A 23,646-nucleotide genomic window follows, 5' to 3' on the forward strand; every position below is an offset into this window, starting at 1 on the left:
GCTCTGCACTTCTATCCAAAGTACTTCATGTTCCACACCAAAGGCAACACTTCGCTTTGAACAACTGGAGTTCAAACTGTGCATAAAAACATATTTAGATAGTCTGAGTGCTTTTCTCTTCAGCTGCGTGAGACTTTCAAATGTTACCTTTCTTTAACTTTGGCACTGCTGGTGCTGAAATACTGTTAAAGGCAGGAAGTATTTTTAAACTGTAAAAAAATTAAAAAAATGAGCTGGATATAAAAATTCACCTATAATAATTCTACAGCATACAGGAATGAGATGTATGCAGTACTGTGAACAACATGCTAGTGTAAATACTGTATGATGTAGAAAATTATTAATAGACTTGATTCTTTCTAATTCTTAACTTACAGTACATCTTATTCACATAATCTTCAAATATACTTTAACATAGCCCTGGTCTACACTACATAGTTAGGTTGATACTCCTGGCTCCCTGCTGGTGAGAAAGAGTTTTCCATGGCACCTTCAGTTTTACATCCAGTATAGTGTTGTTCTCCTGCCTCCTCAAATCTTCTAAATACTCTCACATCAATTAAGGATCATTTTTAATCTTTGCTGAATTTCTTCCCTACCTGTGATTGCCTTGGGAACAGCATCGTTATTGATTGTGTGTCAAATTTAATTATAGCCAAAAACTTTAACCAGTCTAAGAGGTATTTCTGTGCTTTGGTGGCTGAACAAAGAAAGTGAAATCTCTTTTCACCAAGAATGTGGAGACTACGTCAAAAGCAAATTAACCAGCAACAAGAACTACCAAGGCCCACTCCAGAAAAACAGCAGATTGTAAGTGGAGAGATTAGAAGTACTGATGAATAGTATTTGCAGAGCAGCTATCTAATCATAAACTACAAATGTTCTGTGTTTCAGACTGAGCCTCTGCATCAGTCGTCCTTAGATGTGCATTGGGAATTTTTTAATTGTAAAATGATGAGCAGGTGGGATGGATGACAAGGGGTGTTCTTTTGGTAGGTGATTGATGAGTGGTCAACAGGAAACAGAACTGCCAATACATAGTTTTCTATCGTCATTATATACATTTTAGCATGTAGGAAAAAGAAGATTTTTGGCAAATCTTCTCATTAACCTGGGAATTTGGATAAAGCCAAGTGTCCCGTTTCCCCAAGCAAACAAAAGAAAAGAATATACACAGGTGTCTCCATGGGGAGTTGCAGTTGAGACTGCAAGGAACTTTCCTGCCCTCTTCTGCACAGGGACCAGCCAGCCAATATCCTACTGAGGCACATAATTCCCGTCCTTCCTAATACCTTTTGTAGCATCCAGCAGAGCTCACTGGAAGGAGAGGAGTGTATGCTGACACCTCTTTGGGGGTGGTATAACTGGTGAGTACTGACAGGAAGAAGTCCTCCTAAGTCAGAACTCTTCCTGGACATCTGTTTGCAGTATGGCCCCCTCCTCACCTTCTGACACACACGAAGGACACAATATAACTCCTTGGGCAGGGGTGTCCAACATTTTCTCATGGGGGGGGCCACACAGCAATTATTTACTTGTTCCAGGGGAGGAACACAAAATAGGCCCAAACCTGCCCCCCATCCCCAGGTTTAACTCCCTGCCCTAACAGCCTTAAGCCACCCCCAGGTTTAACCGCTTCTCTCCGGCAGCCCAAAGCTGCCCCCAGGTTTAACCCCCCCATGTAGCCCCAAGCTGCCCCCACAACCTACATCCCACCCTTGCTGACTCACCAGAGGTGCACTGCCGGAGCCCAAGAGCTGTGCTGCACCCCGAGAACCACGCAGCAGCTGTTTAAAAATGGCACTGCTGCCAGCTCTGTAAGCCAGATTAGAAGGCTCTGCAGGCCAGGGCCACCCCTGCCATTGGCTATGTAGGGTGTTTTCCCAATGGAACTTGGCAAAATTTCACCCTCAACCATGCTGCAAATTGTTCACAAATTACAATTTTATATGGTTCAGAGAAGTAGAACCAGCTTTATCTGCAGACATGAGAATATCTTCATTCTTTTACTCACAATGCAGTTTACTGATTATCACCATATTAAACTATCTTCACTCACTGTGTACTCTACAACAAAAATAGACCAAAGTGTTGGGTTTTACACAGCTGTGATCAGTAAACTGGCTTAGCAAAACAACAATTAAACTTCTCCTGTCAATGCTCCTCAAATAATAGGCATGGCCAGGGAATGAGGCGGTCATGCATCTTTGTGGCATAATCTAATTCATCCCAACAACCCAGGGACAGCACCATAAAGATTGGCTTTACATGGTGGAAGGACTGGGAATGAAAGCCAGAGGAAGGTCATCTGGGATCAGGGAACTATAAGCTTTGGTAACAATTCTAGAATTTTTTCTTCAATGGAGGGAAAACTTCATTTTCCCAAATAGAAGAGGAAAATTTAGAAGGGAATATGAGAAGTTTTTTTCTCCCAGGCTATGTCTACACTTGCATTCCTCTTTTGAAAGAGGAATGCAAATGAGGGAAATTAAAATGCAAATGATGCACTGATTTACATATCTCATGCTTCATTTGCATAATCTGTTTCCGGAAGAGACTCTTTTGGAAGAAAAAAAGCAGTGTAGACAGGGCTCTTTCAAAAATAAACCTCATCTTTGAAAGAACCCTTCTTCCTGAAACAAAATAGGAAGAAGTGTTCTTTCGAAGATGGGGTTTATTTTTGAAAGAGCCACGTCTACACTGCTTTTTTCTTTTGAAAGAATCTCTTCTGAAAAGAGATTATGCCAATGAAGCATGAGATATGTAAACCAGTGCCTCATTTGATTTTCGATTTCCCTCATTTGCATTCCTCTTTCGGAATAGGAATGCAAGTGCAGACACAGCCCCATTGTCCTTGCCCATAGGCTAAACCCACTGAGAGGCCAATTAATAGCTTCTCCTGAAATTAAAAAAAAATGAATAGGAATTAATCTTCTTGTATAACAAAATAATGTAGTTTGTCTTACCACATCATTGGAAACTGCGCCCTTTTATACAAAAAGAGATGTTGGAAACAACTGAGCTAGTACTTCTGTAATGCAATTTTCTACACATATGGATTATCATCATCTATGCAGTGAATTTATTTCATTGCAGGGATAAAAGTTTTCAGAGTTCATACACATTATGTATTGTTTCTAGTTTTAATTTTATCTTTTTGACTACAGATATTTTTATTTATTTATTCACACTCTCCTTAAGAGTCACCATTTTATGTCACTCCAAGAAATACCACACAGCTGTACTGCCTGTTGAGTGACATCATAATCTTGGCCATCAGTGTTATTCCCCAAACTGCTGCATGACTGCAGAAAGACAAGAAAAACAAATTTCAGGCCCTGATTTGAATATGTCCAAGTCCCAGTATTCTGTTTCACACTCAGCTCTGCTTTACTCCATAGTCCTTTTGGGCTTGGTTCAGCCATGCAACAAAGCACTTCTGTGTGAAGTGGGAATGTAATATATTTTTATAAATTCTGTGTGTTCCTGTTTCCCCACTATACTTTTCATAGCTAGCCAGTGGGGAAACCAAGAACTAAATTTACTCTCAAGAGGACCTAAGAGTTACGGATTTGTGTCTCATATAAGTATCTCAGCAGAATGAGTCAAGAAAAAGGAGTGCTGAGGCTGACTCAAATCAATGGAAAATCTTAGAACACAATGGAAAGCCCAGTCAGGAACATATTCCTCCTGGACCATGGATGTTGGTGAACCAGAGAATCCTGGAAGAGAAGTTGAACCTGTACTAGAAAGAGATTTCAAACATCCCTTTGGGATGTGAGACTTGCTTCTAGCCCTGAGATTGTGGTTTCTAAAGAGATGACAATATTTGTGTGGTAAAATCTATATTAGGTACTTTTAAAAGAAATAGTTATGTTCTACTTTCTTCCTCTAAGATCAGTGTAGTTACACTCTTGGTATGAAGGCAGCTTAGGTTTGTTGCTAGCAGAACAAAATATAACAGTCCTAATATAGTATCATAAGAAATGTTTCTCAAATATGTAGCAAAAATTCTTTCTATTGTAATGCCAAGTTTTTTGGACATTTTTGTAGATCATTTGGGATGCCCTACAGTATGCACTCAGTTTTGCTACTGAGAAGGAATGATGCCAGTCAAAATTCATGTCAATAAAGGGATTAAAATTAATTGACACCAAAAGAAGAGCTTTCAGTGCACCAGGCAGGCAAGAGGGAGGGGTTTTCCTTTGTTTCTAGCAGGGCTAAGAGCTGCCTCCACTCCCTTCCCTGCCAGCCACCTTATTTCACCTCCTGCCAAGATGAAGGCACTGCAGGTTGGAAAGAGTTAATAGGTCTCAGCTTGTCACATGGATGTCTGGGGTGGAATATAAAAGGTAGGGAAAGGTGGGTCAAAGGAGAGGAGGGACATGGCTGGGGACAGAGAAGACTATGCTTTCAATACTAGCTGGGAGGGGAAAACCTCTGGAGATCTGATTTTTTTTCTTAATGTTTTTGTGACTCTTTGGCAGATAAATGAGCTCTAAGGAAAGAGCTTAAAAAGAATGAAACCTAGGGCTTCATGTCCATTTCCTGACTGGTGAAAATGCCACCAGTTTCACACACACAGTCTGTGTCTACACTTGCATTCCTCTATCGAAAGAGATATGCAAATGAGGGAGATCAAAATGCAAACAAAGTGCATATTTGCATATTCAGCACCTCATTTGCATATTCTTATTTCAAAAGAGCTTCTTTCGAAAGAAGAAAACCCGTATAGATGCCGCTCTTTCGAAAGTAAACCCCATCTTCGAAAGAATCTTTCTTCCCATTAAATACATGGGAGACATCTCTTCTGACAGTAACTTCTGTAGACAGATGGTTCTAGCATAGACATAGCCAATATGTATAAAGACTGAGACTACAGCTATATGGGGTTCTGCTGCTGGCAGTGTCATGCAAATGAGGGCACTCAACAATGCAAATGGACACGCATTTGCATAGCTGTGTGTCTCATTTGCATGTTCATGCAAGTTCGCTGTTCCAGCAGAGGCTTCTGTCAGCACAAAACAAGCAATGTAGACAGGGTTCTTTCAGCAAAAACCCTCTTTGTTGGCAGCTCCTTATCCCTGATTTTCTCCAGGGATAAGGGGCTGTCAACAAAGGGTTTTTCATCAATAGAACCACGTCTACACAGCTGATTTTCTGACAACAGCAGCCTCCACCAGCATGGCAATCCTGTGGGATTGTGCAAATTAGCTGTGTGACTATGTAAATGAGCATCCATTTGCATCTTCTAGAGCCCTCCTTTGCATCACACTGCCTGGATGTTAGCGCCTAACACACACTTGCCATTCCACTTTTTATATTACCCTAAAAGCAGGGCAAACCTAGTGTTATATAAAATGTGATAAATGTAATTTTGAAGAAAAGTATCTTATAGATATTACTTGAAACACATGTAACCCTTCTGCCGGAAGGAGTTGGCAGCATCCAGGTCTGGGCTCAACATCTAGAGGTTCCTATTCATCCATCTCACACAGAACTGGCTCGAGCCCCCACCCAGTAGCCTGGGAAATTCACACACCCCATGCAACTTGGAGAGGCAATGCTTCCCCCACTTACAAGCACAGAGTCTGAGTGTAGAAAAGAAACTTTTAATGTAAGAGACAGAAAAGTCATATGGTGGAAGCTTGGGAAAATACCACACCCAGAGTTCATAACCAATCCTCAAGTAAGTGTCCCAGCTCAATTGGATTGAGCAGTGTCCTTTGCCTCTCAGGCTCACCAGGCCAATAGTGTAACCAGCCAATCCATACACTTAAACTTTCTTCATACCCACCCCTTTCAAATGCCCCACTTACAACTCAGTCCAGTCCGTGCAGGCCCTGACACATCTCCCTGATGCATTCCCTCACTGAACCTGGGGCAATGCCACCTTTGTGCTGGTCCAGCATTCTGCTTGCTCCCTGCCAGCTGCCCCACTAGCCACCTGCCAGTCTCATCTACCAGCTGCTGTTCCTTCTACTGGCTATCCTCTGCTCACCCACTGCTGTCTTGTGGGTTTTTGCTCTCGGTAAAACCCTGTGGTTTCAGCTCATAGGGGCATTCAGCTCTGGGCCTAACCACAGCATCTCAGTATTCACCAAGGTGGATTCATCCAGAATAACTATAAACCCATTTTTGAACAGTAGGAAGGAGAACTAGTCAAACCAGTCTTACATCTGTATAGCTAAAAGGCTTCCAGCTAGCTGATTCAACAATTATCCCTCCCTGCTTTCACCCTCACAATGCTTTGGGGGAGGGGGCCCTCTGCAATCCATGGCTACGTCTACACATGAAGCCAACATCGAAATAGGCTATTTCGATGAGTAACGTCTACACGTCCTCCAGGGCTGGCACCACATCGAAATAGGCGCTGCGAGGGAATGTCTACACGCCAAAGTAGCACACATCGAAATAAGGGTGCCAGGCACAGCTGCAGACAGGGTCACAGGGCGGACTCAACAGCAAGCCGCTCCCTTAAAGGGCCCCTCCCAGACACAGTTGCACTAAACAACACAAGATCCACAGAGCCTACAACTGGTTGCAGACCCTGTGCCTGCAGCATGGATCCCCAGCTGCCGCAGCAGCAGCCAGAAGCCCTGGGCTAAGGGCTGCTGCCCACGGTGACCATAGAGCCCCGCAGGGGCTGGAGAGAGAGCATCTCTCAACCCCTCAGCTGATGGCCGCCATGGCGGACCCCGCTATTTCGAAGTTGCGGGACGTGCAATGACTACATGGTCCCTACTTCGACGTTGAACGTCGAAGTAGGGCGCTATTCCTATCCCCTCATGGGGTTAGCGACTTCGACGTCTCGCCGCCTAACGTCGAAGTTAACTTCAAATTAGCGCCCAGCGCGTGTAGCCGTGACGGGCGCTATTTCGAAGTTAGTGCCGCTACTTCGAAGTAGCGTGCACGTGTAGACACGGCTCATATCTTACACAGTAGTGATGACTGCCCCTTACCCCCACAGAGCTTCAAGAATTGTTGAGACTCAACAATTCTTATATTGGGTGATAGCATAAATTGTGACTTTACGACAATATGTTGTTTACAATAGACAAGATCTCATAGCTTTGCTTGCTCCCACCAGGCTTTGTTTACAAGGCATTACATATGCACATTTTGCATTTTCATGCAAATGATCTTTGAAGGACACCTTCCCCAACTCCTTCAGCGGTATTGAGCTCCTGCTGCCATATTCCTTACACACATTTTCCATTAAAGGCTGATTTGAAATAAATTCTTTTTTATTTTAGCAAAATAGCTTCTCAAGTCTTCATTAAATGTGGGAGGCTATTCAGTTCTTATGGGAAACAATGAGCAGGCTAGCTTAACTAACTCATGTTCACTTTCACCAAAAGACTTCATTGTAAGTCTTGTTACTAGTGATGTAGTCAGTAATAAATATTTTCATTTTGTTCTGAGGGTGCAGGAAATAGATTTTGTTAGAGAGTGACCCTTGTGCATTAACTGTGTTGTTCATGTTTTGGTTTTGGTAAACCAGTCAGCTGAAATATTACTGATGATTTACCAGCAAAATCTGATCCCAGTTGTATCATGAAGATGACATTAGGTGTACGTGCAGATGAAACACAAAGATGGCTTCTACATATGTTTTTGATTGTCATAGAAATTAACCTAGAGGTCACTGTTTTACTGGCAGTGTGGATTGGATGTTGAGGAAATGATTCAAATAAAATGGGAACTTGTTGATTTTTATTTACTAATAGCAATGGCTGGGTTTGTTGAGCATTAGCACATTCTGAATTCACACTTCTACTAGTTTGAGATATCCAAAGATTTCAAATCAGAGCTTAGAAAACAGTAATTTAAGCTTCTCACATGTCAAGTCTCAGAGCAGTGCAAATTAGAAAATATAGCAGAATAAACGTTATGCTTAAGTGATTAAGAGAAGACCACCATATATTATTATACTACTGTCTCCATTCAAGGGCCTCAAATTACATTACAGTTTTAGAGCCAGGTTCTGTCACAAGCTGCATGAAGTAGCACACTACCTGAGTTGAGTATTCTTGAGAGGAGGAAGCTAGCACTTCATGTAAGAATAGCAGAACCTGGGTGATAGCTTTACAGCCCCTGGGAGAGATATGTCATTGAATCTTTAACCTTCAGCACTACAAAAAGGATATTAAGACCCTACACAGGTACCATTGGATCCCAAAAAACATTTTACTGAATAAACACCAACATGCAAGCCCATATACTTGCTGTTCATCTGGCTAGTTTCTGGAAGATTTTAAAACAGAACACAGGAATAAACATTACTCAGGTAAATATTATTGTTTTTGTTTTCAAGATACTATGACTTATCCAAGGTCACACACAAAAGTCTTTGACAGATCCAGGAATAGAACACAGGCTTTCAGAAGCACAAGTGTATGCCTTAATGGGAAGACCATTCTCTATCCCTTAAATAAGAACAACCCAGCACAGAAAAGGTGATTCAGCAGTGATAATGAGGACTTGAAATGAAATATAAGTGAATAGAGCATATTCAACTAGACACACAAAATAGATAAGCTGCTCTAGAACATACGATAACCTCTGCAAGGCTGGTTATCTGCCATTACTGCTAAGAGCTTAATCACTGCAACATTTTAATCACTAGAAACCCAAAGTACAGTAGATCCTCAATTTAATGGGGGGGACAGGTGTCCGTTAAACCCAAGAGTCTGTTAAATACGAGGGTTTACTGCCCTCCCCACCAAATAGGCTCCCCCAGCCCCATCCCCTTGCCCCACCCAAAAAACAAAAACCCTGACTCACCAGAACTGCTGCAACTGGAGGAGCTGCCAGAGCCTGCCTCCATGTCTGGAGCTGCTGGACCTGATGTGCTGCCAGAGGCTTCCTGCCACGTGTCTGAAGCTGCCCAGTGCAGAGCCACCACCGCCATTGGAGCCCTCATGCACTCCTACCACCGGAGGCAGGGCGCACATGTGAGTGTTCTGCAGGCATATGCCCCCCTCCTCTGGTGGGAAGAGCATGTGGTGGCTCTGGCAGCAGTCCAGGCCCTGGTGGAGGATTTGGCAGCTGGAAGTGGTGGCAGTTGGAAGTGGCGGCTCTGGTAAGTCGCCTTTTTGGGGGGGAGGGAGGAGTGATTTAGGATTTTATGGGTGCCAATTAAGTGGACTTCTGGAACAAGTGAGGGGCTGGCAGATGTACATTGTTCCTGAATGCTGCTAAATTGGGGTCTGTAAAATTGAGGGTCTGTAAAATTGAGGGTTTACGGTACCATGTTTAAATCTTAACTGTAGGTAAAATAAAAGAAAGTGAAAATAGTTAAAGTGTACTGTAATTCTGTGCCAAAACTTTTTAATAAAACCAACCAAACAAAAAACCCCTGTGACCTTGTGCTCATTCTATGGAATGCCTGTTTTCCTGGTGCATTTTAGGTCAAGGTGTGGAGTATTCTAAACACTCAGGCTACGTCTACACGTGAAGCCTACATCGAAGTAGCCTATTTCGATGTGGTGACATCGAAATAGGCTATTTCGATGAATAACGTCTACACGTCCTCCAGGGCTGGCAACGTCGATGTTGAACATCGACGTTGCGCAGCACCACATCGAAATAGGTGCAGCGAGGGAACGTCTACACGCCACAGTAGCACACATCTAAATAAGGGTGCCAGGCACAGCTGCAGACAGGGTCACAGGGCGGACTCAACAGCCAGCCGCTCCCTTAAAGGGCCCCTCCCAGACACACTTGCACTAAACAGCACAAGATACACAGAGCCGACAACGAGTTGCAGACCCTGTGCATGCAGCATGAATCCCCCGCTGCAGCAGCAGCAGCCAGAAGCCCTGGGCTAAGGGCTGCTGCCCACGGTGACCATAGAGCCCCGCACGGGCTGGAGAGACAGCGTCTCTCAACCCCCCAGCTGATGGCTGCCATGGAGGACCCCACAATTTCGACGTTGCGGGATGCGGATCGTCTACACGGTCCCTACTTCGACGTTGAACGTCGAAGTAGGGCGCTATTCCGATCCCCTCATGAGGTTAGCGACTTCGACGTCTCGCCGCCTAACGTCGAAGTTAACTTCGAAATAGCGCCTGACGTGTGTAGCCACGACGGGTGCTATTTCGAAGTTAGTGCCACTACTTCGAAGTAGCGTGCACGTGTAGACACAGCTTCAGAATAGCTGAAAATGGGCAGAGATGGTACCATCCTTACCTTTCAGTGCCTTGGGAGCAAGAGTCTTGCCTCCTAATCAGAAAGTTTAATATGGAATGGAGGATGTAACAAGTTTAATGACAAGCTATATAGGACTCAGCATATGTAGGTAGGTCTTCATATATTAGAATTAATATCTTAAATGTTATATGTTGTCCGAAAACCTGCTCATGAAATGGCTGATTAGGACTGTTTTTTAGCCCAACACTCATATCTTTGCTAGTTGTAAGTTCAAAATAATTACTAAAAGTTGTATGCTGCATTGAAACTGGTTAATTTTTTTCATGAAAGTGAAATTTGATGAGAACTGGGGGTGTATGAGTGGATAGATTTTTTTTAAACTCTTTTCCATTTTTTGCTAGTACTGTGCATGTAACAAAATTGAATTAGATGCCCAGTGAAGCTGAGTGAAGCTATTGCAGACTTGTAGCCTTGGCAATAGCGTGTCTTCTGTTGAGGACAGATTCACCAACATTGGCCGGGGCAGGTGGACAAAGAGGCAGTTTCACAGGGGCTTGAGATTTGAAAGGAGCCCAAAGCTCTGGCTGTGACAGCTGCTGATACCTTGGCAGTGGTGGCATGAAATCCAGGCCCCTTTGACATGTCATAGCAACACTGCTCCACTGACCCGTGTGGCTCTGAGAAGAGGGCCAGAACTGCATTCTGAGCAGTGCTAAACACTTACTGACTTGTGCCCTGCCTCTTCCACTCTTTCCCCCACCTCTTCTGGGCCAGGTCCCCCCCACCTTGCCCCCAGAGACCATGATGGCTGTCAGCCCAACTGATTGAGGCCTGGGAGAAGCCAAGCTTCAAGCCATATTAAAAGCAACAATAGTGAGCTTCATACAGCACGCAGTCAACCTGTGGAATTCCTTGCCAGATGATTTTGTGAAGATGAGGACTTTACAATGGTTCAAAAAAGAGTTAGACAAATTTATGGATGTCAGGTCCATCAGTGTCCATTAGCTAGGTTGGTAGGAATGGTGTCCCTAGCCTCTGTTTGTTAGAGGCTGGAAATAGTTTGCAGGGGAGGGATCACTTGATGATCACCTGTTGTGTTCAATCCCTCTGGGGCACCTGACATGGGCCACTGTTGGAAGACAGGATACTGGGCTAGATGGACCTTTGTTCTTACCCAATATGGCCGTTCTTATGATCTAAACTCCACTTTTCTCCTGTCCATTTGAGTGGCTACATTAGGTTTTACTGCATGTGTACACTGAAAAATGCTGAAGGTACATACAAGCTATATTTTAAATCTTTCAAGGCAACAAAGAGTTGTGGGAAAAATTCTTGAACATATTGGAAACTGAAACATGATGTAGAAATTAATTTAATGCAAATGAGACTGAAATAATAACTAATCAAAATCCTACAAAAAATGACTTGAAAATATGACATTTACCAGGCTATTGCTAGCATTACCATGTGACTTAACTTACAGGCAACTGTTTCCATTTCAGCTGTGCCTGCCAGTTAGCCAGATATTGCATAAGAGACAACAAAATAGAAAGATCTCAATTATTCATCCAATTATGATGCAAAACAAAGAGTCAATGCAGCTTTTGCTTGTAACCTATAGACTAATCTCAGAAAAAAAATATTTATGTTTTGGGGTGTGGAAGTATTTCAGCTTTATGCCTGACTGCTTGAATCAGTTGTTTTTCATTTGAAGCTGAAACATAGAGGATGTTCATATTGTGACTTTTATTTATTTATTTGCATCCTGGAGTTTGGAACTGCAATAAAGCAAAAAGAATCTGTGCCTGAGACTACCCTGGCAATGGCCAGGTATAACTCATAAAGCTGCTACTTAGAATTTAAGCTTTAATTCAAACAAGTTTGTGGCAAGAAAGAAGAATAAAATGTGCAATAAAGTTAAAAATATGTTTATGAATATGGACTAGGCTTCCTGTGTTTGTAAGAGACAGTAAACTCAAAAGTACATACATCTCTATGCAGAATTCCTCTGGGTCACCCTGATGGCTGGTACTTGAACCTTCATGAAGACGCAAGGTAATTACTACTGAGTAATAGTGGCAGGTGCATCTTATTAGCTCCAGAGAGGATCTAAGAGGAGCCTCTGTATCATTCTCTTAGGCAAAGTGAAATAAAGGCTGGGACAGAAGAGGAACGGTCGTACTTAAAAAGAAGGCTTTGCATGTATTTGTTTCATTTGTGTTATATGAAGCCAGACCCCAGCAATGGTGCAGGTTTGGACTTTATCTTGAATGTGTCTGTTTTGTATGGTACTTGCGGGAGATGTCAATTGCCTGTAGTATTTTTCTGGTAAGAATTAGAGTAAGGGATATGGGGTGCAAGGCTTCACTCAAAGAGGGTGTCATTTTTTCACTTTCTGTGCTCCAAGGATTTGTTTCTAATTTGATTTGTTTCTATATTATTTTTAAGTTGATGGTAGTACTGCATAAATCCATATGTCATTTTGAACCAGTTGATATTATACTAGACACGCTCTGTGTACGTGCTCATGCACACACACAAGTCTGAGCGTACTCACATCTGTGCTTTATGAATCATGTGAAATATGTGGCGCTGCAGCGTGGTATAAAGGTTTTGTCAGCATGAGTTTGGGTTTGGCACTTGCTGATGAATGATGAACACACAAGAGAGTTTTGGAGTTCGTCAGTAAAACGGGTGGGCTAAATCACCCCCCTGTATCTACTGCACATATCACAGATAAATGTTTTAGAGATTTAGAATAATTTACTGAAAATATTTTTCAAATGCTTCTGCATGTAAAGCCAGGTGCTTTAGGGAGCATTAGGCTAACCATACGGAAGTCAAAGGAAACCTTAAACCCCTCTGAAACAGATGCTCAATATGTAATAGTGATACCATTTCAGTGCTGGAGACTCTGAGACTCGTACAGTATCTGGTGCTTTCCTTGAAGCCCCAGCTCCAGGAGGCCCAACTTTCTTGACAATATGCTTTGGACCTGCAGTTCTCAAACTGTGGGTCAGGACCCCAAAGTGGGCTGTAGTCCCATTTTAATGAGGTCACACCTAAGCTGGCATTATACTTGCTGCAAAAACAAGAAGTCCTGTGGTACCTTCATTAGCTGATGAAGTGGATCTTTGCCCACGAAAGCTTATGCTCCAAAATATCTGTTAGTCTATAAGGCGCCACAGGATTTCTTGCTGATTTTGGAGCTACAGACTAACACGGCTACCGCTCTGATACATTAAACTTGCTGAGGCCTAGGGCAGAAGCCTGAGCCCTACTGCCCAGGGCTGAAGCTGAAGTTAAAGAACTTCAGCTCTTGGAGAAGGGGTCTCAGGGTTACAGGCCCTTCCACCTGGGACTGAAGCTCTTTGGCTTTGGCTCCCTGCGTCCTACGTGGTGGGTCTCAGGGTTTGGCTCTGGGTTCCCAACCCACAGTGGCAGGGCTCAGGCTTCATTCCCCGCCATTGCTGAGGTTGTGTAGTGACTTTTGTTATCAGAAGGAGAATCATGGTGCAATGAAGTTGAAAATTTCGGTTTAGTCAAAAACAAATTTTGCTTTAATCAAACACAAGCTCACTGCAGGAGTGACTGGATGAAATTTAAAAGCCTGCAATATACAGGGCATACACTTGGTGACGTCATGGTCCTTTCTGGCCTTCAAATGTGTGAATCATGTGAAAATCAGCTTTTCTTTTTTTAAAAAATATGTGTTTAGCCTTCATGACTGTAGAAAAACAGCTGCTTTCCTACCTCATTCACAAGCTATGGGCTTGAGCCACTTAGTGAAATTCTGTGGCCTGTGTTATGAAGTCAAACTGAATGATTATAATGGTCCTTTCTGGCCTTAAAATCTATTAATCAAGCTTTAAGCACACCTTGAGATTTAAGGGAAGATTTGGGGTTTGTTAACAGTCTCACAAAATCAGAGACTATGCTGAAAATTAAAAAAACACAAAGAAAAATCCCGTGGCCCTGCTGCACCAGGGTCAGCCATCCAGGTAGAAGCCAGAAAAAATAGCACCTTGTGCTGAAAGACAACACATTTAGGCTCTGTCAAATTTCAACAGGGAGTGAATTTCTAAGGATGCTCTCATTTAGGTGAATGATCAGATTTAGGGAAAAAGGTCTCAACAAAGAAAAGCTATTGGAATACTGGGTGGGCACAAGGTGCCGTTGTAGGTACCATATACATTAGTCCCTCGGGTTATGCAAGGGTTGTGGTCCCGCATAACCTGAATCTTGTGTAAGTCAGGGGGTGGCTTTTTTCCCTGGCGGAACGCACATTCTGCAGCTGGGGAAGCAGTGGGAGCACTTGGAGCTCCTTTTGAAAGGTAAGCCCTGTGGTTGGCAGGAGCAATTGGGGAGGGTTAAGCATGGTGGTGGGTTGGAGCCGTGGGAGGGGGGCAGCGGGGTTAAGTCTAGGGTGGGTTAAGGCTCGAGTGGGAGAGTTGGGGGTTGAGATGGAGCCACATGGTGGGGTTGAACTGTAGCTGTGTGGAGGGGATTTCAGCTGAGACGGGAGGGGTTGAACCAGGGCACATGAGGTGAGCCGGAGCTACAGCTGCGCATGGGGGTGGTAAGCCAGAGCCATGCTCAGGGGGTGAGCCAGGCTTTGGGGGTTTGAACTGGAGTGGGGGTGGTGAGCTGGAGCCGTGCACGGGTGTTGAGCCAGGCCACAGGGGATTCAAACTGGGGCCAGGCGTTGTTAACTGGGCCGTGTGGGGCTGGGGCTGGGGGTTGGGGTTGAGCCAGGGCTGGGAGCAGGAGCACGATTTTGAGTTGTGCTTAACTTGCATTTATGTCAGTAAAGCGCAACTTGAAATCGAGCATTTTGAGTTTTTACTGTATAGGTCTTAAACAAAGCAGAGCAAATCCAACACCTTAAATTGTACCCGCAAGCAAATTAGCAATCTGTACAGACACCGGTGAGAACACCTATCTCCTGTGTATATATCATTCTAGGTATCAGTTGTTATTGTGGTGGCTGAGGGCCTCATCCAAAATTCACTGAAGTCAAAAGGAGGCTTTCCATTTAGCTAACAGAATTCGGATCCCAGACCCTGAAACTGCTGTGTGCCTCAGTTTACCCATCTGTGCATTCAGAATAATAAGATGAATTCTATTGTTTTATTCCCTTGAATAGTCCTTTTGATTTCAGCCATGGGATCATTGGCTTCTACAAGGCAAGCAAGGTTTAGCCAAACAGTGTTTACCACAGGGATGTTGTGAGGATTGCTTAGTATTTATAAAGGACTTTCAGATCTTCTGGTGAAAGGAACTGTACCCCATGAATGCCAAGTATTATTTCACCCAGCAGAGGAAAGAGAGCAAGAAATAAGCCCCCTCACATTTCAGTTTTTTCTGGGAGGTAAAGGCTCAGAGGGTGCTGAAATGTCAAGGATTTTTTTCCTCTGTCACTTTTTCCTTCTAGACTAAATGGTGTGAATGCCACTGCAGTCTTAGTAAATACATCTCCTATGCTAAAGCAGACTTCCTCTGGGAATCTTTTAATTCCTTTGACAAGTGGGGAGCTGCCTAATTATTACAATATCATTTCCCTGGACACAGTGGCTGTGTCTACACTAACAAGTACATTCAAAAATGAGGTTAAAAGATGGCCCTCTTTCAAAATTCCCCACAGAGTATCTGCACACACACCACGATCTTTCGAAATGAATGTCGAAAGAATGGGGCCATTCTGTCGAAGCTGATCCTCCCCTCCTGCGGTGGGAAGAGCGCCTCCTTTTGAAAAATTATTTCAAAAGAGAGCACGTGTAGATGCTCCATGGATGGCTCTTTCAAAAGAGGGAGTCCTCCATGGCGTGGGTCAGCTGGCAGGCAGTGATGCTGCTCACAGGATAAGCGTAGTTCTATGGCTCCAGCGTCTGGCTGTGTCTAAAGACGCAGGCTCCCACAAACCTCAGGCAGGAAGCTGAGAGCATGCTGGCAGCAGGGAGCCCACACTGTTTTCCAGCATGCTACCTGCTGCGATGCCTCAGCCAGCCCACTGCCCTCCCTGGCCCCCTGGCCAGCAAGCCAGACCCCTGCCTACCCCAGGCCCCCCCAAGGATAGTGGGGAGTCCGCACAGGAGGTGAGCCAGGCCCCGAAGCACCAGGTCCCCTCCTGGACGGAGGCTGAGCTCCAGGACCTCCTCTCTCTATGGGAGGATGAAGAGGTCCTCCATCAGAAGGGAGTCTGGCTCTGCAACACGATGGCGTTTGAGCGCCTGTCCCAGGGCCTGATGGGCCAACGCTCCCAGATGACATCACCTTCCCAGTGTTATTTTCCATGGACAGAGACAAATGGTGGCCCATTCAAAGGACTTATGCAGGGGAATCATTGAGGAAGTCCCTATGGATCTGTTTCACTCAAAAATTCCCTTCCCCAGGGTGGGACACCGTGTACCTAAACCACCTGCTTCCCAACACTTTCCCTCATAAACATGCTGTGTAATTCATGGAGACCTACGTGAAGCTTCATGCAGCTTATGTCTCATATTGCCCTGTAGAATCTAAAGCTCTGCTGATGATAAACTGAAAAGTATGTTTGTCACTGAAGAATTCCTGATTGTATCAGTGAAATACCTGTGTTAAAGGAAATAAGTGATGGGCCTCAAAGTGCATCAGACCTTCTTTCTGGTTACCAAGGCCTAGACACAGTGACAACCTCTGCCTTTGAACACTTAGTGCCATTCTCATCGTGCTCTCTAATAGATCAAAGCCATTAAGTTGTCCCCATTGTAATTTAGATCACAGAAAAGTCTTCCACAGATTTTTTTTTCAGGTCATAATAACCAGTATAAAGAGAGTAGGCAAAATTGTTCTCCTGTAGCTGTGTACTTAATTATATGGAATACTGCATAAATTGTCAAGTGCAAAGAATTATTCTGATAAATTAAAATACTAATTAAATAGGCTATTGCAGAATTTTGAGAACATTATAGGGTTCCGCTTCTTCAGGTAATTTGCATATCCTTCATCTAGTGAATTTAATTTTAAAGGACTTCTTTTTTGTGTATTTGGAAACTGTTTTTGTCTCAGTAGAAGATTAAAAAAGGAATTTATAGGCTTCCACTAGTGCCTTGCTACTGACAAGTGTGTCACACTTCTGCTATAATTGCAGGAGTTTAAAAATTAGCCATAAAAATAAACTTTGCTTGATTGTGGAATATAGGATACCACCTGTAGCTATTTGTTTCCTCCTTTTGTTGGACACTTGCAAAATAAATGTCTACCAATATGTATATAACATTGACGTAAAAGCAAAATCAGATTGTACTAATTTTAGAAATCATTTAATGCTTCTAAAATGTTAAGTGTCAGATTTTCAAAGGGTTCTCAACTTGCTTCTAAATAGCCAGGTGGAGGTTTCCATCCCTGTTTTTGAATACCCTGTCTTTTATGTTTAAATATTTGATTAATCATTTACACATCTAAAGCCAACATCTTCAGCTTTGGATACCAAAATACGTAATTTTGGCATTTAAATAAGTAGCCAGATTTCTTCATTAGGGCTAAAAGTTAAGCAACTGCCACTGACTTCAATGGAATTTGTAAACATCTCTGAAAATCATTTCATTTTTATTTGGGCACCTAAATACAATGCCAAACTTTAGGTGTTCATATCTGAAAAGTATGGCCTGAATTTTTAAAAATGTCTTTGAGAAGTATGGATAATAAAACAAGAACTACTTGGTAAACATCATAATATACTCAGAACCTGTACTGCATTTTTCATGTTCAAAATGTTTAATAAACATTAATTGTAACTGAACATTACCTTTGTGTGTGTGTGTGGGTGGGTGAGAGAGAGAGAGAGAGAGAGAGAGGTAAATCTCTATTTTTGGTTAATTGTAATGTGAATTACTTATTACAGAAATCTGAGCTTTTGGTCATTTAAAATTTTCTGAATTCTGGCTGCCTTAAGGGCTTGATTTTGAATTGTTTATGTACTCAAAATTCCAATTAACTTTTCATGGCTACAAAAAGGATATGGGATGAGGCTCTACGTGCCTTTCTGCCTGATGGCATGGACAAATGCCGCTCACATTCATGGCTGCAAGGGATTATTTTTCCCTTTGGACAGTTAGTTGCTGAATTGTGTCTAAAAGTTTAGGCACAAGAAGATTAAACTTTAAAGTACCTTGACTTTTTAGCCATTGTAAAACCCATTCTTGAGGTGGGTTCATACATACTGAGCACATAATACCAAAGGTCTAATCTTTGCACTGGCTTCCTGTTCAATTCTGAGGTCAAAGCAAGATGCTATAGAAAATCTATAATGCACTAGATAACCTGCAGCCCCTCTGTTTCCAAGACCACACCTCCTTTGCTGCCCTACTGTAGGTTTTAAGGTCAGCTAGAACATTCCTCCTGTGCTTGTCCAGCACTGAACATCAGGAGGTTCCGCTAAGGTCCCCCTCCTACATTCCTCCAAAGTCTGAGTTTGGCCACTTTCAAGATGGGATTTAACCAGAACTTCCAGTTTTGGCAGGGTTTATTGGGTTGAATGAGGGTAACATAAGAACTGTTCTTCATATTTTGGGCCATATCACCTGGCAACTGAGCTGTAAAGATGTTTTTTAAATATGCTTTATTGAAAGTAAAATGACATCGGTGATAGTGAGGCTACGGAAAAAGATGAGAAAAAATCACTACATTACCTCCTGGCCAAATACATTATAATAAATATAGCAGGCCCAATATTTTGTTGTGAACTGTAGAGGCTGAATAGAACCATATGAGGTTCTGAATAGAACCATATGAGGTTCTGATTTTTTCACCTGTACTGTCTTTACTTGGTTTCTGCTCTTCTGTTTTGTTTATTTATCATATATGAGCAGTGAACTACAAAGCGTTCTGCTGACAGTTTTATTTCTCTGACTCAGCCCATGGAGTTTTCTATTTTTATAAAGCTTCTTCTCGATTATTGCATTTGGCAGAAAAATGCTTTGAATGTGCATGCTATAAATGGCTGTGTAGGTGGGCGGCAGCATGGTGCAAGGGAATGAGCACAGGGCTGGAAATCAGAAGCTGATTACAATGATTGATTGAGTGATGTATTTAGATTTATACAATACGCTATAGGCACCCTTGAAATAACTCAAGGATACAAGAAAATTAATACCCAAATGCAACTACTGTGCAGCAGTTCAAGTCAACATAATTTGCTACCCACAAACCCAGCAATTCAAAAAGTCAAATTACCACCTGCCCTCAAGCAGTTTCCTGCCTTACATGTACGTAAGTGAAACTTCATTGCTGATGTGCATTTCCCAAGTATGTGTGCAAACACACACACAGTTCCCACTTACTTGTCCATGTCCATGCCCAGTGCATATGCAGATATTTTAGTGGCAGGCATGTCAGTGTGCACAGGCCTGCAGTTTGAAAATCGGGGTTAAGAAGTCTAGAATCCTAAACCAGGTTCAAGCACTGACCCTTTGCACAGCTGTGGGCAAGGCACTGCCTATCCCTGCCTTAGCTTCCCTATGGGGAAAGTGGAAACAACAATATTTACTTAATTACCTCCCTCTGGCGTGATGAAGAGAAATATATCAGTTAATGTGGCTAAAATGCTGAGGCTATGTAAAGCACATATAGAATCCAATGTATCTAATTTATTGACATTTTAGGGCTTACTCCAGCAAATAGTATGTTTACATGCTTTTCTAGATAGGCATTTTAAATAAGACCATCATCTTGGAAGGTAACCCATGCAAAAATAAAGTTAACAGTTATATACCTCCAAAAATGGACCTGTCCTCTCTATTTCAATCCTTGGATAAAGTCCCGACCCTGTTGAGGTCCATGGCAAAATTCCCATTGATTTCATTAGGGGCAAAATTTCATCACGTTTTTAACTGGAATTAGATGAGGGTCTGAGTCTTCATTCCATGGACATGCACAGCTACTACTGGAATCAATAGAAATTATGCATACACAGGCAATGAAGTTGACCTTAAAAGGCCTGATTCATGCTCATTGAAGTGAAAGTTTTGGATCTGGCTAAGGTTGCCATCTTTCTAATAGCACAAATCCGAATGCCATGGCCCCATCTTTTCCTAGGCCATGCCCCCTTCTCTGACCCCTCCCCAAAGCCACAGCCCCACTCACTGTGTTCCCCCTCCCTTGGTGACTCACTCTCTTCCTTCCTCTCTCACTGGTCTGGAACGGGGGTTGGAATGCAGGAGGAGTTGAAGGCTGTAACTTGGGGTGAAGGCTCTGGGGAGGGGCCATAAATGAGGGGTTCGGGGGTAGGCAGGGGGTTCTAGGCTGCAGCAAAGAGATGGGTTGCAGAAGGGTGTGAGGGCTTTGTTTGGGGGATGGGCTCTGGGATGTGGCTGAATGGTCTGAGGGCAGGAAGAGAGTCTGAGCTGGAAGGTGGGGTTGAGAGATTCAGAATGTGGGAGGGGGCCATGGGTTGAGGCATTGGTTAGGTATGAGAAGAGGTGAGGGCTATGGGCTGGGCATGCTGTCTCTGGGTTAGGGCTGTAGATGAGGCAGCTAGGACACAGGTTCTGGGCAGAGGGGTGAGGCTGAGGGATTCAGAACATGGGTGATGGCTGCAGGCTGAGACAATGGATTGGGGTTCAGGGAGTGAGGTCTCTGGGTGCAGCTGGGGATGAGAGGTTCAGGGTGTGGGAGTGGGTGCTGGGCCTCAGACAGGGGACTGGTGTGCTGGCAGGGTGAGGGATCTGGGTAGGGCTAGAGATGTGGGATTTGGGGTGAAGGAGGGTACTCTGGGTTCAGGGGAACTCAGGGCTGGGACAGGAAGTTGGGGCTCAGGGTGTGGGTGCAGGCTTTGGGAGTCTCCTGATCAGTGGTGCAGCAAGGGTTAGGCAGACTCCCCGCCTGTCCTAGCTCTACATGGTGCCCCAGAAGTAGCTAGTATGTTTAATACCTAGACAGGGACAGATTAGGAGGGTCTGTGTGCTGCTCTTGAACATAGCTAAACCCCTCCCCCCAACTCTCATTGTCTGGGTCTCAGCCAATGGAAGTGTGAAGCCGGTGCTAGCGGGGCAGGGCCAGTGCACAGAGTCTCATGGTCTAGGAGCTGGAGCTATTGGCTGCTTCTAGGGTGCAGCACGGAGCCAGGACAACTGGGGATTAGCTGGCCTTAGCCCTGCAGCACTGCCAGCAGAACTTTTAATGGCCTGGTTGGCGGCACTGACCAGATCCACCGGGATCACTTTTCAACTTGGTGTTCCGATCAGAAGCCAGACAGCTTGTCATCCTATATCTGGTCTGGACCAGCTGAAGTCCTGAAAATAGATTGCTGTAATGTGAAATGCTCTAATTTGGATGTTTCTGAAAGGGCTGACTGTTCTAGGTGCTCACTCATTTCTGTATGGATTTACTGTATTCACACAAACTTATCTGATATGCTTCAGTGACTTATTTGAAGTTGTGCTTAATTTTTTTTTGTTGATTTTGAATGCCTGCTGTGTGGAAAGTGTTAAATAGGAAAAATCTCAATTAAACACCAGCTTAGTTCATTAAAACGGTGTTTCATACATTGTGCGGCAATTTAGTTAGTTACCTTAGCTGCAAGACAGGTAATTCGTTATAAAGTTATTCAAACCTGTGGGGTATAAATATTGTAAAAATAAAACATTGCTTTCAAAGGGGTGTGTTGGGACCAGGAAGAGGCTGAAAGAGAACACTAGGTCTTTTTGATGGGGCAGAAAAAAAAGTCAGTTTATCACAAGGTTTGGTGCTGAATTGGGTGGGAGGTAAGTCTGGGGCAAAGTGGTTGTACTAGAAGAAAGTCTGTTCAAAAAGATTATGACCTCACCTCACGTGACATCCTTCAATGTCCTTTTGGCAGGGGGTGGATTCCAGACATTTGATTGGTCCAGGCTCTATTTAATTTTAATCTAGCCCCATTGAGAGTTGGACATGATTTATTTAAATTGTCCTTTTCCACCTCCCATAAACTAAAGGGGTATGGTGTATAAGAGCAAACAAACATCTGGTTTTGCTCTTTCTCTTTCAGATAATACTGAAAGATTAATGACACAAATGTTCAATAGTAGGGTTGCTATGAGTGAAATATGTTCCATAGATAAATGAGATAAACAGGAATTATACTGAATTTGTTGGCAAGGGAATAAAAAGCTTGGTTATATAGTGAGTGTTGCAGACTCATCAAAATCCCAGCTTTCCCTTATCTCTCTGTATCTTAATTTTTCCTAACAGATGCCAACAAATACAAGCTTGAAAAAGCTACTGGACTGAAAATTCTGCAGACAGGCGTAGGGGAGGTAAGTGACTTGGGGGACATTTATTTACTTTCAAAAACATGTTAATTGTTCTTTTATGAAATCCTAGAGATCCTAGATGTATATGAACTACCAGTGCTAATAATGCTAAAGGCCTTTTTATGATACAGCTGCATCTGTCAAAATACAATCTGCTGCACACACGGTGCCATACCCCACAGAGAATAAAGCATCAAACTTATGTGTAAAGCTCAGCAGCCATTAAGAAATGCACTTCCTAGCTTTGTTGTTGTATATGAGGTACAAAATCCCCACGGATGAGCAAGGCAATTGAAGTGTCTTACTATCCCTCTCCCCACTGGTTTCAATGGAGTACAATCTTATCTAGATGAATTAAAGTCTGACTTTTGAGTAAAGTGTTTCTAAATAGAAAGGTGAACCTATCTGTGAATGAGTCGCTTATCTCTTAGTGCATGTTTTGGCTTAATTTGAAATATAAATAAAATATCTCTGTTCCATTACAGTGGTTTGAATTTAAAAACTGATAAACATTTGATCATTTAGTAATAAAGATGATGTTATCTGCTATGAATCTGCTATGCTGAGTGTCCTGATCAAGGTGTGTGTAATATTCTACTTACGTGACTATTCTCTTGAAATGTGTGGGACTGTTCCTGTTCGTAAAATTATATCTGTACTTGAAGGGCTTGAACCTCTACACATAATCCAAAGACCACTGAAGTCAGTAGAAAGACTCCCATTGACATTAGTGGGTTTTGGATCAGGATTTCAGTGTGGTGGGTTGTTTTTTTTTTTTTCAATCTGAATCTGATAATTTGCTATCTGCTGTAATTTGGCAGTCAGTTTAGTCAATTCCTATTTTCAGCATTATTTTGTGTCGAAGAATTGCTTCATCGAAAGTGAGAATTTGCCTAGAATGTGTCTGCTTTGGAAATAAATGTACAGAATGTGAAAGATAAATGAAAAATATCTGGTAGAAACTTTTCTCACATTGTATAGTTTGGCATAACATATTTGATTGACCGACTGATTGATTGGATTGATATCAGAGGAGTATCGGTGTTAGTCTGGATGCACAAAAACAACAAGAAGTCCTGTGGCACTTCCTAGACTAACAGATATTTTGGAGCATAAGCTTTCGTGGGCAAAGACCCACTTTGTCAGATGCAGTATAGTAGAGATTTCAGAGGTCTAATTATACAAGCTTATGAAAAGGAGGGAGTCCCAATCAAGAGGAAGGCCA

The 23,646-nt window shown here is 43.0% G+C and overlaps 1 protein-coding gene across 2 annotated transcripts in view; it reads left to right on the plus strand.

Moving 5' to 3' along the window:
- Positions 1-23,646, plus strand: part of PTPRN2 (protein tyrosine phosphatase receptor type N2) — a 1,102,513-nt gene that overhangs the window by 724,183 nt on the left and 354,684 nt on the right. For both annotated transcript variants that reach the window (XM_074985055.1, XM_074985056.1), the window contains one exon: positions 22,360-22,424. In XM_074985055.1, the coding sequence (XP_074841156.1) occupies positions 22,360-22,424 (65 nt within the window). The remainder of the gene's footprint in view (positions 1-22,359; positions 22,425-23,646) is intronic.

The sequence above is a fragment of the Carettochelys insculpta genome, chromosome 2, assembly GCF_033958435.1.
Source record: "Carettochelys insculpta isolate YL-2023 chromosome 2, ASM3395843v1, whole genome shotgun sequence".
NCBI classification, from domain to species: Eukaryota; Metazoa; Chordata; order Testudines; family Carettochelyidae; genus Carettochelys; species Carettochelys insculpta.